General features: G+C 46.7%; 1 protein-coding gene across 7 annotated transcripts in view; it reads left to right on the top strand.

Moving 5' to 3' along the window:
• LOC139059149 (MAP7 domain-containing protein 1-like) overlaps nt 1-14,204 on the top strand; it is a 155,909-nt gene that overhangs the window by 107,603 nt on the left and 34,102 nt on the right. For 2 of the 7 annotated variants that reach the window (XM_070537137.1, XM_070537139.1), the window contains exon 2: nt 13,011-13,247. In XM_070537137.1, coding sequence (XP_070393238.1) covers nt 13,011-13,247 — 237 coding nt within the window. Of the gene's footprint in view, nt 1-1,109; nt 1,350-13,010; nt 13,248-14,204 lie in introns of those variants that run through there. The other 5 variants (XM_070537142.1, XM_070537143.1, XM_070537140.1 and 2 more) reach the window with 5 other exon arrangements.

The following is a 14,204-nucleotide window of genomic DNA, read 5'->3' as shown; positions in this document are numbered from 1 at the left end:
CTTTCGTTCTAGGAACATTGATACGGAGCTTCTCCATCCGAGCGCCAACTGATACTACGGCATGGGCGCCCGGCCCGTCTACTGACTGCGCATCGGTTGGAAAAATGAAGTTCACGCATTTCCCGCTTTTTTATGCGAGAGGAGTGGTATCAGGCAGGTCATCATTGCAGACTGGAGGTACTTTCTCATGTGATCTGATCGCTGGGCCATTTGGGCTCGGGCGCTTGAGCGGGCGTGCATGTTCACGCAAATTTCGAGTGTGTCTGACGACGATGCAGCGCATGAATATACTTCCGCAGCAGATGCAGGCAGGCTGGCCGGCGTGGCCGTAGAGGAATCGCCCTTTTTTGTGTGTAACGCTAAACTCCTCACCTTAGGCAGCTCATTCTTCATGTGGGATGGATAGCGAGGAAAAACACTGGGCCCGGCAAATTTCTTGAGCATGCGCCTATTCGTGTCGTGGCGAAAGTAACTTTCCATAAAATGAAGGCTCAATACGGACGAATCATCTGAGTCTGAACTTGGCTCCCAGTTTTTTTTTTTTGAGATAACTGGCAGCCATCGGTCCTGTAGCGCTTTCTCCGCTGCTATGTCGTGAAAGGGCACCCCAGAGTCTTTCTTTCGCTGGCTCGACGTACAAAACAGTACACAACAGCAGCGCATACTGACGTGTAGAACATCACAAGAACATCACCGTTGCAGCAAACAGACGGACCTTCGTCTACCGCTGCCAGAAACCGACGGGTTAAAAGTGTCGTCTCCAAGTTGGCGGAGGCGGGAATTGTGGCCCCGGTAAGACTCATAGTAACACAACGTTATTTTTCATTTCGTGCAGAGATTACTTCTTTTATTGTCATTGCGAAAACATGTAATAAATTTTGTTGTTCTTGCTCGCAGACGTCGCAAGCACAGCGCGAAATGTCCGCGAACCTCCGGTGCGCGGGCGCGGAAGAACGGTCTGCAAACGGGTAATACGGTGGAGCCGCCAAGCGGCATCTCGGGACAACATCGAGAGAGTAACAGGAGAGGGCAAGGCTGACGCGGCGCTCACGCGGCAGGCACAGAAAAAAATTAGTAGGCACTGACTAAGCGATTGCCGCCCTCGCCACAATCGTCGGTTCCGTCTTTGTCGCTTGTAAAAGCGCAGCTTTCATTGCACAACGGATTGCAACGAGGGCGGCCGCGTGCGAATTTCCTTATCTGGGCGATTGCCACCATCGCCGCAGTTATCGCTTCAGAGTAAGTTTCAGCTGCTCTAACGTTGCCGGTGAGTAGCGGCAAAGCGCTAGTGATCAAGTCTGCTGTACCGCTGTAGACTTTTGCTTCGCGCACGAGTTACTTGGCAAGTGGTGAGTAGCCACTTTCGGCGAGCTAATCCCATACCTGTCTCGATGCATGCGTGACAGAGGTTCCTGTGTTTATTTTCACTTTTCGGGTATACAGCTGCGACAACGTTGCGGATGTAGAGTGTAGTTGGCACTTCCCATAATGATTCTTTTTGCTCTTTCCCACAAACAGTGGAGGCGTACAAAGACAAAGTTCCTAATAATTGTTAAAAAAACGTTGGATGCTGGCACTATAAACACAAATTAGCCGATATGGGCGCTTTAAAAGATGACATGTCATTTTTCCTCCCCAGCCTAATATAAGTACTCAAACGAAAAGAAGTAAAATAAGCTAGAACCATTATTTTATCCCCGACCTCATTTCAAGGGGCATTGCGGTTGTAAAATGGGGATTTTCAGAAAATAACGGTAGCGTCGCCCATGTCTGACACGAGCCAAATAGAGAAAAGAGTAACTCAGTCGTGAGCAACAACGCTGTCAACCTCGGCGACGACTTCAGTAGAATGATTTATACAGTCAGATTCGAAATATCCCGCGCAATGTGTGTCCGCGCTGTTTTTCTATTCGGAGTAGCCGCGCCTTGGCGCTGCAGTGGACGCCGAAAGTCGAAACTACGCGCGGAGGGGCACAGGACTTCCGAACGCGCACGCGCGCGTTGAGAGCGACCGAGCAGCAGCCATTAGCAGCAACGGCGCATTCTTATACCGTTGTTGATGTCTCGACTCACACGTTTGAACCCTCAAGACTCCACGGTAAGTGACTTTGAACGACCATTGCACGTTCTACGAGTGTGTATGTGCTCTCCGTGAGGAGAAGCGCTGGCATGACTTATTGAAGGCCTCAGTGCAACATGGCGCGACAGTTGGCCGTCCAGAACCATTTTGCACGATCACTGTATTTGTTCGAGCTTTGTCGTATTCGAGGCAGCTTGAGTGCTTAGAGTGAAGCGAGAGTACGTAAAAATCATGATTTTAGATGAAGGACTTTGCCGCGTCTTTAATTGGATGGCCATGAGCATGCGACACGTTCCCCGAAGCGCGAGCCACTTCCAGAAAAGTTACGTGCAGTGCGAGGTAAGCTAAGATTCGCCGCCTAAGGCTGTTTCACATGCTGCGACTGGAACGATGAAAATTGGGGCAGTCGCACGCGTCGCACTGCGATTTTTGAAGGAGCCATTTCACATAATTGCGATTTCAACAATGCGACTGGTGCGACGCGCAGGGTTGCTTACTGCCCGGTTTCATGGCACACGCTGCATAATCCTTCTATTGTAATGAATAAAACATATACATTACAATGTTATTGACTTTTCTTGATTAGGAGCAAATAATGTGCACGTTTAGTAATTTAAGAACGTCTTACTTAATGTTTGTTTTGGAGTGCGCAACAGCCGTTTCTGAAGTTCAGTGCGACATGGCGCACGTAAACAGCTTTTCGCATGTGTTTCAGCGCTGTGTGTTGTCTCATCTGCCCTCTATGACCGTTTCGTTCTGCCTGCGCTACAACAATCTACAAGATGACCTATCGACAAGTTCATATAGCTACCCTCACCGCACATGCAGTATCCGGAATTCGGCTGCCACGAAGTCGTCGTGTCAGCCCAACAAGGTCCTCGCGCTACCCGTGCTCGGCGTCAGCTTCTGGAGAAATGATGTGTGTATATTGCTCCTGATTGCGCATATGCGATGCCTGCACCTAGTCATACTCTTGCACCAAACGCATCAACAAGCACCTACCCGAAAGCCGACGTGTGCACGTGGACGAAGTTGCAAGTGTTCGGTGTGATTACTGAACGTGGAATGAAAGTTGTGTTGTGAAATTCAACCTTAGCCCTTAGCCTGGTTCGTCCATCGCCGTGCGTCTGCTGTGAATATATGTATATATGGGAGTCCTCTCTGAATATTTCTAAAGGCGCAAAAGCTGGCGCATCAAATGCTTTGTGCAGCTACCGTCACTTTTGTAGAAACCGTTGCTTTGTCTCATAACATTCTGAATGACATGCTTCTCGTCCACTTTGTTTTTCTGTGTCTCGCGCTGGTTGTATACTCTGAACTTCTAACAAGAAGACCATATCACTACGCGCTATCCATAATACAGGATCGTAGGCCCACGGCAGGCGCACTTGTCGTAGGAATTTTCAGCTTTCTGCTCAGCCTCGCACGCCGCTCAGGGTTAGCGTGTCTTGTGGAAATAATTATTATTATTATATTATTAATGTTATTAGATATTATACTTTCTTCACTATAATTTATAGCAATCATCCAGATTTCTTAAGCTAGTCATGCATTTAACCTGTATTAGGTCAACATTGTTAAGACATGCATATGGGAGTCATTTCAAACTAGATTGCTCAGCCAGACAAAGTGCAAATGAAAGTCTAAATGTTTCTTCCAATTTGGCATTCCCAAACAGATTATATTGTCAGACTTTTATGCCTGCTTGCATTGCCTGCAATTCAATGTTCAGAGCTGAAAAACCTGATTCCTTTTCTTGCTGTCGAAAGGCTGCTTGAATGTCGATAGCAAGCTATAATTATTCATTTCGAAAGTGTTAAGCAATGACTATATCTCTGAGTTTATCAATGAATGTTTGTTCCTCGAACACAATTAAGTTTTCTTTCTCCCTCTCATTGACAGACATGTAATGGAACTGTTCATTTTTATAAGTATCAGGATGCAAACATTCTGGAATCTGTCCTGAGCATTTGTCTGCATGTTATAGTGTGCATGTTTGTATCAACATGTAGCCAATGGCCCACCACACCTTTGCTGCAAGATAATTATGACATCATGAACTTCTCTTAACCCCGTCCCCCTGTGTGTCCTTTCCCTGCAATAATACGTAGATAAATGTATATGTTTTAAATGCATACGCATTTCTATGTCTACCCAACAAGAAATTTCTCCGTCTATCATGTAAGACGAATAATGGCTCACATCCCCCTAAACAATGGCTCATAACCCTACACTAGGGTTTTTGTGATTGGACCACAAGTGTTTCTCCTAGGCATATACGGCTTCACTGTAAAAAGAAGGAACACCTTTCTGCTAGAGACCAAGATGATCATGAGGCATACTAAGAAATGAAAGCTTATTGAACATGCCGAGTAAATGCTGGTTGACAAGCAATAAATCGAAGTTACAAAAAGCAGAAGAAAAAAACTAATGTGTGTCAATACAGATCCCAACAGGTAACGCATCCATCTCTGAAAGTGCAACAGAGGCCATGCTGACACAAGATTCTTCCAGTGGCTTTGCATCTACAGCTTCCATAATTTCTCTAGGCAGCCTATCTCCACAGAATGATAGCTTTTCCTCTGCAATGCACTCTCGACATCTGAACGTGCATTGTAGAGGAAGAAGCTTGCATTCTGTGCAGATCGGCTTCCTAGAGAAATTATGGAAGCTGTAGATCGAAAAATGATGGGAGACTCTTGTCAGCATAGCCTCCGTTAGAAATGGATGCATTTCCTGTCCGGAAACACACATTAATTTTTGCTTCTCCTTTTTGTGTATGTTTGGTTTATTGCTTGTCAGCCAGCATTTACTCGGTGTGTACATTAACCTTTTGGTTGTTAGATCATCTCGGCTTTCTTGTGCGTCCTACGTGTTCTCTGGTGCTGTTTGCAGCCAGGCTACTTATTTTTTTAGACTGCTACAAGTCACTGTAATGGCCCTTATGATGCTTCTGTGTTCCTTATAAAATCTTTTATTTGGCCTATGTAGCAAGAACGTATAGTGTAAACAGTAAGAACAGGGTACGCTAACTTCTAATTAAAAGGAATATTGTGAAAATGCAGTGATTCATAAAAATTACCAGAAAGTAGTACGGCAATAAAACCTGATAAAAGATAATGCTTGATGAAACCAAACCTAAAAACGGGAAAGGGATAAATTACGTGAAAATATGCAAGTCCAGAAAAAAAAATGTGATCACCAAGTGCGCATGTGGCTATCTTCCAAGAAACTTGCTTTTTTTTTTCAGTGGCATAGAACTGCCCCCTATATTAACGGGCATGTTTACAGTGTACAGTGTTAATTTATAAATCCAGACAATTGTCTCACTGGGGCAAAAATGGGCTTTCTTTTGGGTCAGAAAGTTAACATTTTATATTTGCTACATTTGGTGTCCAATAAATTTTCTTCTATATCAGTGTGTGTCTCGTGCATTTTTCCTTTCACAAGTAGCAGCTGCTCTCGAAGGCGTTTGCTGGCCTCGGAGGCACTGCCGATAACTAGCATTTTCGTGAAGACGACTGTATGACAGCGCAAGCTTTGCTAGAAGGGGCTCTGTGGTCAGTGAAAGGGAAAAATGTCGAAGGGCGGCGACGGGTTCATTCACCATTGGACCACGTATGCTAGTGACTTGGTCAATTCAGCGGCGGCCATGTACCGTCGATTGGGACACGTGTGGCGAGCACGCGGCAAAATGCTTCGTGGCGGGATGCCGCGCCTACGCAGTGGCAGACGGAATACCGGGCCTAAGTGTCGGACGCCGGCGTTCGCTCCGAGAAGGCGCATCGCCTGCTTGGGTGGCAGCTCAAGGACGGCCGAGTTACCTTGAGCCTTGACCCCGGCGTCCGATACTTCAGCCTGCGGTGTTCCGCCTGGTGCTGTGTAACCGCGGCGGCACCAATCATTTCGCTACGTGCTTGCCGCTGATAAACTGAAATGCCTTTAATTCCTTCACAAAGCTCCCATTGTACCTCCCAGTCAAATTGGGGTGAAGTGGGCATATTGCAGTATTCCCGTTGTGTGCCGAAATAATGCCCACGTCAATGGGAGTTTTATCGAACGCCCTTTCAGTTGGAGCAAAAACACGTACGAAAGAGAATGTGCTAGAGGGCAAGCGCAAAGCGCCCATCTGGGTGTTTTTCTGTTTTCAGCGATAGGACGGCATTAGGACGGATAAATAAGGCATTTCGCAAAATAAGAAAAGCTTGGTGGCGCCACCCACCGCCCCGTTTCAAGGGGTACGTTCATAGCATCCATCCATTCTTTATTCGTTTATGCCATAGAGTGTCATACAATAATGAGAGAACTCTGGCACTAGTGTCTATGGGAGCTGCAAGCGGGGAGGTTCAGCCAGCATGAAAATGATGGGTAGTACACGGATTAACAAAATGCACCCCGAAGATACCCCCACCGTATGGGAAACCCACACGTCATAGCGCCTCGCGAAAGGACGCACCATACGCTCTGTCTGGTCCTCTCTCTCCACCTTGCCTGAATGGCTTCACTATCGTAGCAAAGCTCCGTTACGAGGCGGTAAACTTTTCTTTGCCGCTCTTGGCACTAAGCACCCGGACGTTGAGTGTTGCGATATTTATCGACCTCTCAAAGGACTACATAATGACGAGTGACACCAGACCGAGCCTACGGCGCTCCCTTCAAAGGCCTTGCCTTGGCGCAGCAAAAGACTTACTAGACGATAGAGCACTGCACGGGCCTGATTTTTCGGCCCGGACCCGGCCCGGGCCCGCTTTATGGAGCCCGAACCCAACCCAGGCACGTGATACCAAGCCCGGGCCGGGCCCATATGCCCGAGCCTAGCCCGGGCCCGTCCCGGGCCCATGGTTCCAAGCCCGGCCCCGGCCCGGGCGCGTGGTTGCAAGCCCGGACCTGGCCAGGGCCCGGGCGTTATTACTAAAGTTAGCCAGGGTGCGTCTGTTCATGACCAGGCCCGGCCCGGGCCGCTAGACGATATTTGTTGCTGATGATTATTATTACTGATGCCTTGCGCTTTGTAGCGGTCGATCAGACGGGAAATCCGGTGTGTACACGTTGCTTTACATGGGGTGGTAGCCCAGCGGCTAAGCTGTTGTGCTGTTAAGCCCTAGGACGCGGGTGCGATTCCCGCGACCACGGCAGCCGCATCTCGGTATGGGCGAAATGGGTGTACGGGTGTACTTATATTCAGGAGCATGTTAAAAAACTCCAAGTGGTCGATATTAATCCGGTCTTCACTATGACATGCCTCGTAATCCTATTGTGGTTTCGGAAGGTAATACCAAGGAATACAAATGAAATGTGGTACATGTACATGTACACGAAAAGTAATTAAATAAATATATATTGACGATAGAACATAGCAACGAAATTTATTTAAAAGGAGTATAAACTAAAATAGAAAAGCGGACAGAAGCAATCCCGGGAGCTTTTCTCTGATGCTCTTTTCTACACTCGCGTTGGAAACATTATTTACGCATTTTTTTTTTAAAAACGAGGATCTTGAATAATAATTTGTTGCAGCAAGATAAAAAAAGCTTTTTTCATATATTACATTTTCTAATATTTCATCAGCAAAAGCAGACGAAATACAAATCGTTTATATTCTAACGTCGACACGGAAACGTAATCTCCACGTATAATATAATTATATAATCAACCTGTCCCGCACCCTACTTGATGCTATTCCAGATGAAATGTTTCTCCCTTTTTAAGGAAATAAAGATAAAAAATACGCCTAAAATAGCACCCAATGACGCGAAAATACGGCACCCGGAAACCATGCCACAGGAATAGGAGTCTGAAAAGGCCAGCAAGATGCAAAAATTTACATATTCTTGTGCAAAAACAGCAGGTTGTCTAGGCACTCCGGCTTCAAGCAGCTCCTCCTCTCCTGGAGTACGTACCCTGCTGCACTAAAATTGCGTTCGCTACTGGCGCTCGTGGATGGGATGCAAAGTACTTTTTTGCAAAAAATGAAAGCCCTGGGTATTTCCTACGCTGGGCTTCCCACCATTCATCCCTGTCACTGTCCCGAAGGTAACTGCCAACCTCCCTGTCGGCTCGCTGAGTTTCCGCAGCATCGCGCTACTGCTTAAATTTGTCAAGGAACGTACGTTTCGCTGGGGGTGCCTTATCCAGCTGGTCTGTGCTCGTTTCTCCTTGTGGAAAACGGAGATGTACATCATTCAACAATTGTTACTCTGTCGTCAATAGTTTTCCTCTCCTGCTCATCAAGCACGCAGGGATCGCGGAAAGGCGGCCACAAGAACGTTGAGATCTTGTGAAGCTCTCTTATGGGCATTTTTATTTGAAGAAATTCTAGCGTCCTCAACTTGAGCTTGCACACTTCTGGTGAGTCTATCGAACCATCAGTAAGGTGCTTCTTCAGTTTTGTGTAGTGCATCAATACAAGGGGCAGCGTTACTGTTTTGTCCTGCTCAAGCTTTTCTCTGGCCTCCTTGAAGGGCTCCAAGAATTTGACGACCTCCATCAACAAGGCCTCATTGACGTCTTCCAAGAGCAGATTGCCCCTTGAATCCAGGAGGTTCTCTATCGCATCGTACTGAGTTAGCACGGACCTGATCATTGCGAGCTTCGAATTACACCGCGTGCATACACCGTGCGGTAGCTGGCTCGTCAGTCCGCTCTGTTTTAAAGAAGTCACGACAGCCTTCACTTTTTGCAGTTGTTCCAAAAGGTCAGGCAGTTCCTGAGCGAGGTACCCGTCATCAAACGCGTTCCGAAGAACGGTGTTCATGACGTGAGCATAGCAGTTCATTCTGGCATACGGACGCAGTGCGCTAATTATGTTGGCAGCTTGGTCTGTCACGAACACCACATTGCTTAACATGCCTTCATCAATCCCCAACTTCGCGCTCCTTTGTACAACCCCTTTACGGATGTTCTCTCCAGCTTTTCTTTCGGGGGGAAAGTCGCTAGTGAACAAAACAAGGCTCCTCAGTTCCGATTTCACACTCACGTAATGCGCCGTTGCAGTGATATAGGCTGCTTTCTTGTAGTCGTCGGTCCCCATGTCAAGGGTCATCGAGCAGCGACCTTCCTTCATCGCAGACTGGATCTCGGGCATCACCGCTTCTCGGAGTTCCTTTGCAACTTCGGACACCCTGCGAGACACCATCGTAGGATGCGGAATCACGGTCCTCGCGGATATGCTCCCGTACTTGGCACCGATAGCAATCGGTTCATCGGCAACTTTTAGGAATCCGTCGTCGCAAACAACGTCAAATGGCCGCATATCTTTTGCGCACCACTTCACGCAAGCAGTCATCAAATTCCCCGGCTTCTCGGTGAAAAATGAAGTAATGGCAGCGATGTCATCTGCAGCCTTGCACTTGTGGCGGTTCAGGTGCGACGTTCCTGCCTTCCCGCCATCATATGCGAAGAAAGCTTTGCAGCTTTTGCACTGCACATGCCCTACTGGTGATAGGGTGTGCACATCAACAACTTCCAGGAAATGTTTCCAAACCTGGCTTTTCTTAACTCGCTTGGACACAAGCTATAGCTTCCCGGCAGCGAGCTCATTTCTTAATACAACTGCATTCTTCATGGTGCCACGTGTACAAGAGAAAAATTATGGACTATATAACGCCGATAACCAACACATTAAAAGCCTCATCGCGGTCTGACGAGCTACGACAGGACAGGCAAAGCCTTTTTCCCCCGCACTTTTTCAGTAGATGGCAACATTGGTCCCACGTTACGCACGAAGCAGTTCCTCGCAGGAGGTTCCTTAAGGGTGAGCCGCGCTCAGCGCATGCTCCGCCGAGCCGGCTGTCGCCTAGCAACGGAGGCCGTCTCTTAGGCGCTTCTTCCTTCGCGCGCCTCTTATTTCTGCTCACGTGTGAGAAGTTAGCGTAATCTATTCCTTTCCGTGAATTCTACCAACATCTCTCCTGTAGTGTTCCTAGAATATATGCCATAGTTTTCGTTTGCTGGTTCCCCAGCCATTTTCCCCCCCTTTTGCATTAAAATCGCGCATGACTACATTGCACGGAGTTTGCACTTTTCTCATCGCTAACTCGACATCTTCATAAAGCTGCTATATTTCTTTAGCATGATGACTGAAGTTTGGAGCGTAGGCTTGTACTATATTCTATACTTCCTATTCAGCTTTATTACGACGATGGCTACGCTCTCATTCATCATCATCATCAGCAGCAGCAGCAGCAGCCTGGTTACGCCCACTGCAGGGCAAAGGCCTCTCCCATATTTCTCCAACAACCCCGGTCATGTACTAATTGTGGCCATGCCGTCCCTGCAAACTTCTTAATCTCATCCGCCCACCTAACTTTCTGTCGCCCCCTGCTACGCTTCCCTTCCCTTGGAATCCAGTCCGTAACCCTTAATGACCATCGGTTATCTTCCCTCCTCATTACATGTCCTGCCCATGCCCATTTCTTTTTCTTGATTTCAACTAACATGTCATTAACTCGCGTTTGTTCCCTCACCCGATCTGCTCTTTTCTTTTCCCTTAACGTTACACCTATCATTCTTCTTTCCATAGCTCGTTGCGTCGCCCTCAATTTGAGTAGAACCCTTTTCTTAAGCCTCCAGGTTTCTGCCCCGTAGGTGAGTACTGGTAAGACAAAGCTATTATAGACTTTTCTCTTGAGGGATAATGGCAAACTGCTGTTCATGATCTGAGAATGCCTGCCAAACGCACCCAGCCCATTCTTATTCTTCTGATTATTTCCGTCTCATGATCCGGATCCGCCGTCACTACCTGCCCTAAGTAAATGTATTCCCTTACCAGTTCCAGTGCCTCGCTACCTATTGTAAATTTCTGTTCTCTTCCGAGACTGTTAAACATTACTTTAGTTTTCTGCAGATTAATTTTTAGACCCACTCTTCTGCTTTGCCTCTCCAGGTCATTGAGCATGCATTGCATTTGGTCCCCTGAGTTACTAAGCAAGGCAATATCATCAGCGAATCGCAAGTTACTAAGGTATTCTCCATTAACTTTTTTCCCCAATTCTTCCCAATCCAGGTCTCTGAATACCTGCTGTAAACAAGCTGTGAATAGCATTGGAGAGATCGTATCTCCCTGTCTGACACCTTCCTTTCTTGTGATTTTGTTGCTTTCTTTGTGGAGGACTACGGTGGCTGTGGAGCCGCTATAGATATCTTCCAGTATTTTTACATACGGCTCATCTACACCCTGGTTCTGTAGTGCCTCCACGACTGCTGAGGTTTCGACAGAATCAAACGCTTTCTCGTAATCAATGAAAGCTATATATAAGGGTTGGTTATATTCCGCACATTTCTCTATAACCTGATTGATAGTGTGAATATGATCTATTGTTGAGTAGCCTTTACGGAATCCTGCCTGGTCCTTTGCTTGACAGAAGTCTAAGATGTTCCTGATTCTATTTGCGATTACCTTAGTAAAGAGTTTGTAGGCAACGGACAGTAAGCTGATCAGTCTATAATTTTTCAAGTCTTTGGCGTCCCCTTTCTTATGGATTAGGATTATGTTAGCATTTTTCCAAGATTCCGGTACGCTCGACGTCATGAGGCATTGCGTATACAGCGTGGCCAGTTTCTCTTGAACAATCTGCCCGCCATCCTTCAACAACGCTCTCATTAATGCTGTGGAATTCATCCATGCTACCCGCTATGTCCTTATGGATTAGAAATCCTACCCCGTATTATCTGTTGTCTAGAACACCTCTGTAGCAGAGTACACGGCCGTTGGTCAGCAATGTAGAAGCCTCGCCGGCTTTTCTAACCTCACCAAGACCAATAATATCCGAGGCAAGGCCTGGTAATTCCTCAAAGAGCCCTAGTAAGCTGCCCTCACTACAGAGAGTACGCGTGTTGAACATTGGCAGATTCAGTTCCCATGGCGAGCACAGTCTGCGATCGTCCAAATCTGATCTGTGAGTCAAGCGCGTCGACTTTAATACGTGACTCGTCGAAGGTTCCAGCTTAATCGCGGGTGCTCGCATACCTTCCAGAAAATACAGCACTACTCGCAGCGCGCATACTATCTGATTACATTAAGTTCCGCGAGAAAATACTACAGAAAAGGAACGATAACGTTCGAGTAAGTTCCAAATAATGCAGGCACGTGTCGCGCTGAGCGATAACTGTAACTTGTTAGCGGGTGAGATGCAGTCTCCGGAACAAGGATAAATAAGAATAGGTGGTAATATATTCTGATGCCATGACGCAGAGAATGGTCACGTGTGCGCAGAACATCGGGAAGTTTTGTCATTCAGTTCGGCTTGCTTGTTGACTTACTATGCTGCTGCATCATTCCGTACAGCGAGTCAGTACTGCTCTCAATGTTCCTATACGAAGTACTGAAATAAGTGCTGACCTGTTGTGCAGCGCAATGTAGCAGCAGTACATTGAAAGGAGTACTGCGACTCATAAAGGAGCCAGTACTTCTTTCAGTACTGCTTTAAGATGATTTAAGAGACGGCGGTCGATATAATTCGGGAAATGTTCACGTAGAGCACACACACCAAGCGGTTCGACACAGCCGGTTTTTCTTGAAGCAGTTGTACAGTTATGGTGGCATTACCTTAAGGCTATGAACGTTTCAGTATTGCTTCACTGTTGTATTATATACCCCAAACAGTTATACAGATTCATTATTATCGCCAGTTAAAGCATAATGCCGCAAGCTATGCCATCTTTGTCCCATGCTTAAGAGGAAGCACCACTCTGAGAGAACCCGTCGGCACTATAAATAGTTCCTTCGAAGGTATTCCTGGTTTACGATGACAATTCACTTTTAGTGGTTTACTATAATTTCGGAACTTCCTGCTCGTTGCTGGTTCACATATACAAACTAAATGCAGCAGTTTCGCTTCAAGGCGTGTGTGATGGAAGCTTCCGTGAATTCGTTGATACGCGAGCGAGTGCAGTACTTGACACTTGTGCTCTTTTTGCGTTCCGTGTGCAGCAGCACCCCTTCCTGCCAAAAGGCCGTCGGAGCGAATGGCGGTCAACAACAAGGACCTAGTCGCCGCGATCAAAGTTGCCCTGCCCCGCATCACCGATGACCGCATGCTATTCCTGATGCAAGAACTTGGAGCCAAGGGCGTGCGATGCAAGGCGGATATGAAGAAATTGCAGGCCGTCGACCTTGTCAATGCACTGGGCACAAATGACGCCAAGAGACTTGTTGCATTTTTTAGGAGTAAGTGTTAACAAGACTATTTTCAAATAACAAATCAGTTTTGCGGAAGCCCGCACAGCGGGGAAAGGCTGATGAAAGTTGTAATCCACCCGACGGTAGCTTGAAACTACAAACTCTAAGCGTTTCTGAAGAAAGGAAGCTTCGCATTTGAAGAAAACTGCGCCCACGTCCGGCATGAAACCCGGGACTTACGCTTTACCGGTGTGGTTGCTCTACCATGTAACCTAACCAAGAGGCTAGTAGATCGCAGCCTGAGGGAGAATAAATCGACAACTTGAAGCACAAGGACAGGGATCATGACATGGCTTTGTAGGTTTACGCCAAAGTCGAGTGGATGACGATTTCTTCCTGAATAACTATCTCGTTAATTTATGTTACAAATGTACGACGAACACATTGCTGCATACTGTGCGCCAGATGGAAGCATAGAAAACAGCATGCACCATGTTAAGTGGAAATATTAATCATTATGGATGCTTCTTTTTATAAATTGTAAATTAAGGGAAGTCTGCCGACAAACAAAGCCGACTATGCCAATATCATTTGTAGGGAAAAAGAAAGAAAATGAAGGTAATGAAAATACAGAACAGTCAGAAGTTTATAACGGCAAAATGCTAACAGAGCACGTCCATGTACCACAGGGGAAACAAAGTACATCGTGAAACCACGAGAAAAACACAAGTACCTTTGGTCAGATCATGTGATCAGAGAAGACATTAAAATTTCACAGTCACTACTGCTCACAGGAGATTTATCAATTCACTGTCTACGACAAATTCTCTTAGAACCTGTAGAGCTAATCTCTGACGGCATGTGTAGGGCCCAAACGTGCGACAGCGTTAAGGGCCCCGCGTCGCAAAAAAGGTGGTGTTGGCGACGAATGTCGCTTGGCGAAAGATTTTTCCTGACGACAACCACGGAGGCCATCCGAGAGGCGCAGAGGCTTTACTGAAATAA

This window comes from Dermacentor albipictus, chromosome 4 (assembly GCF_038994185.2).
Source record: "Dermacentor albipictus isolate Rhodes 1998 colony chromosome 4, USDA_Dalb.pri_finalv2, whole genome shotgun sequence".
NCBI lineage: Eukaryota > Metazoa > Arthropoda > Arachnida > Ixodida > Ixodidae > Dermacentor > Dermacentor albipictus.
This window is presented reverse-complemented; position numbering and strand designations above follow the sequence as displayed.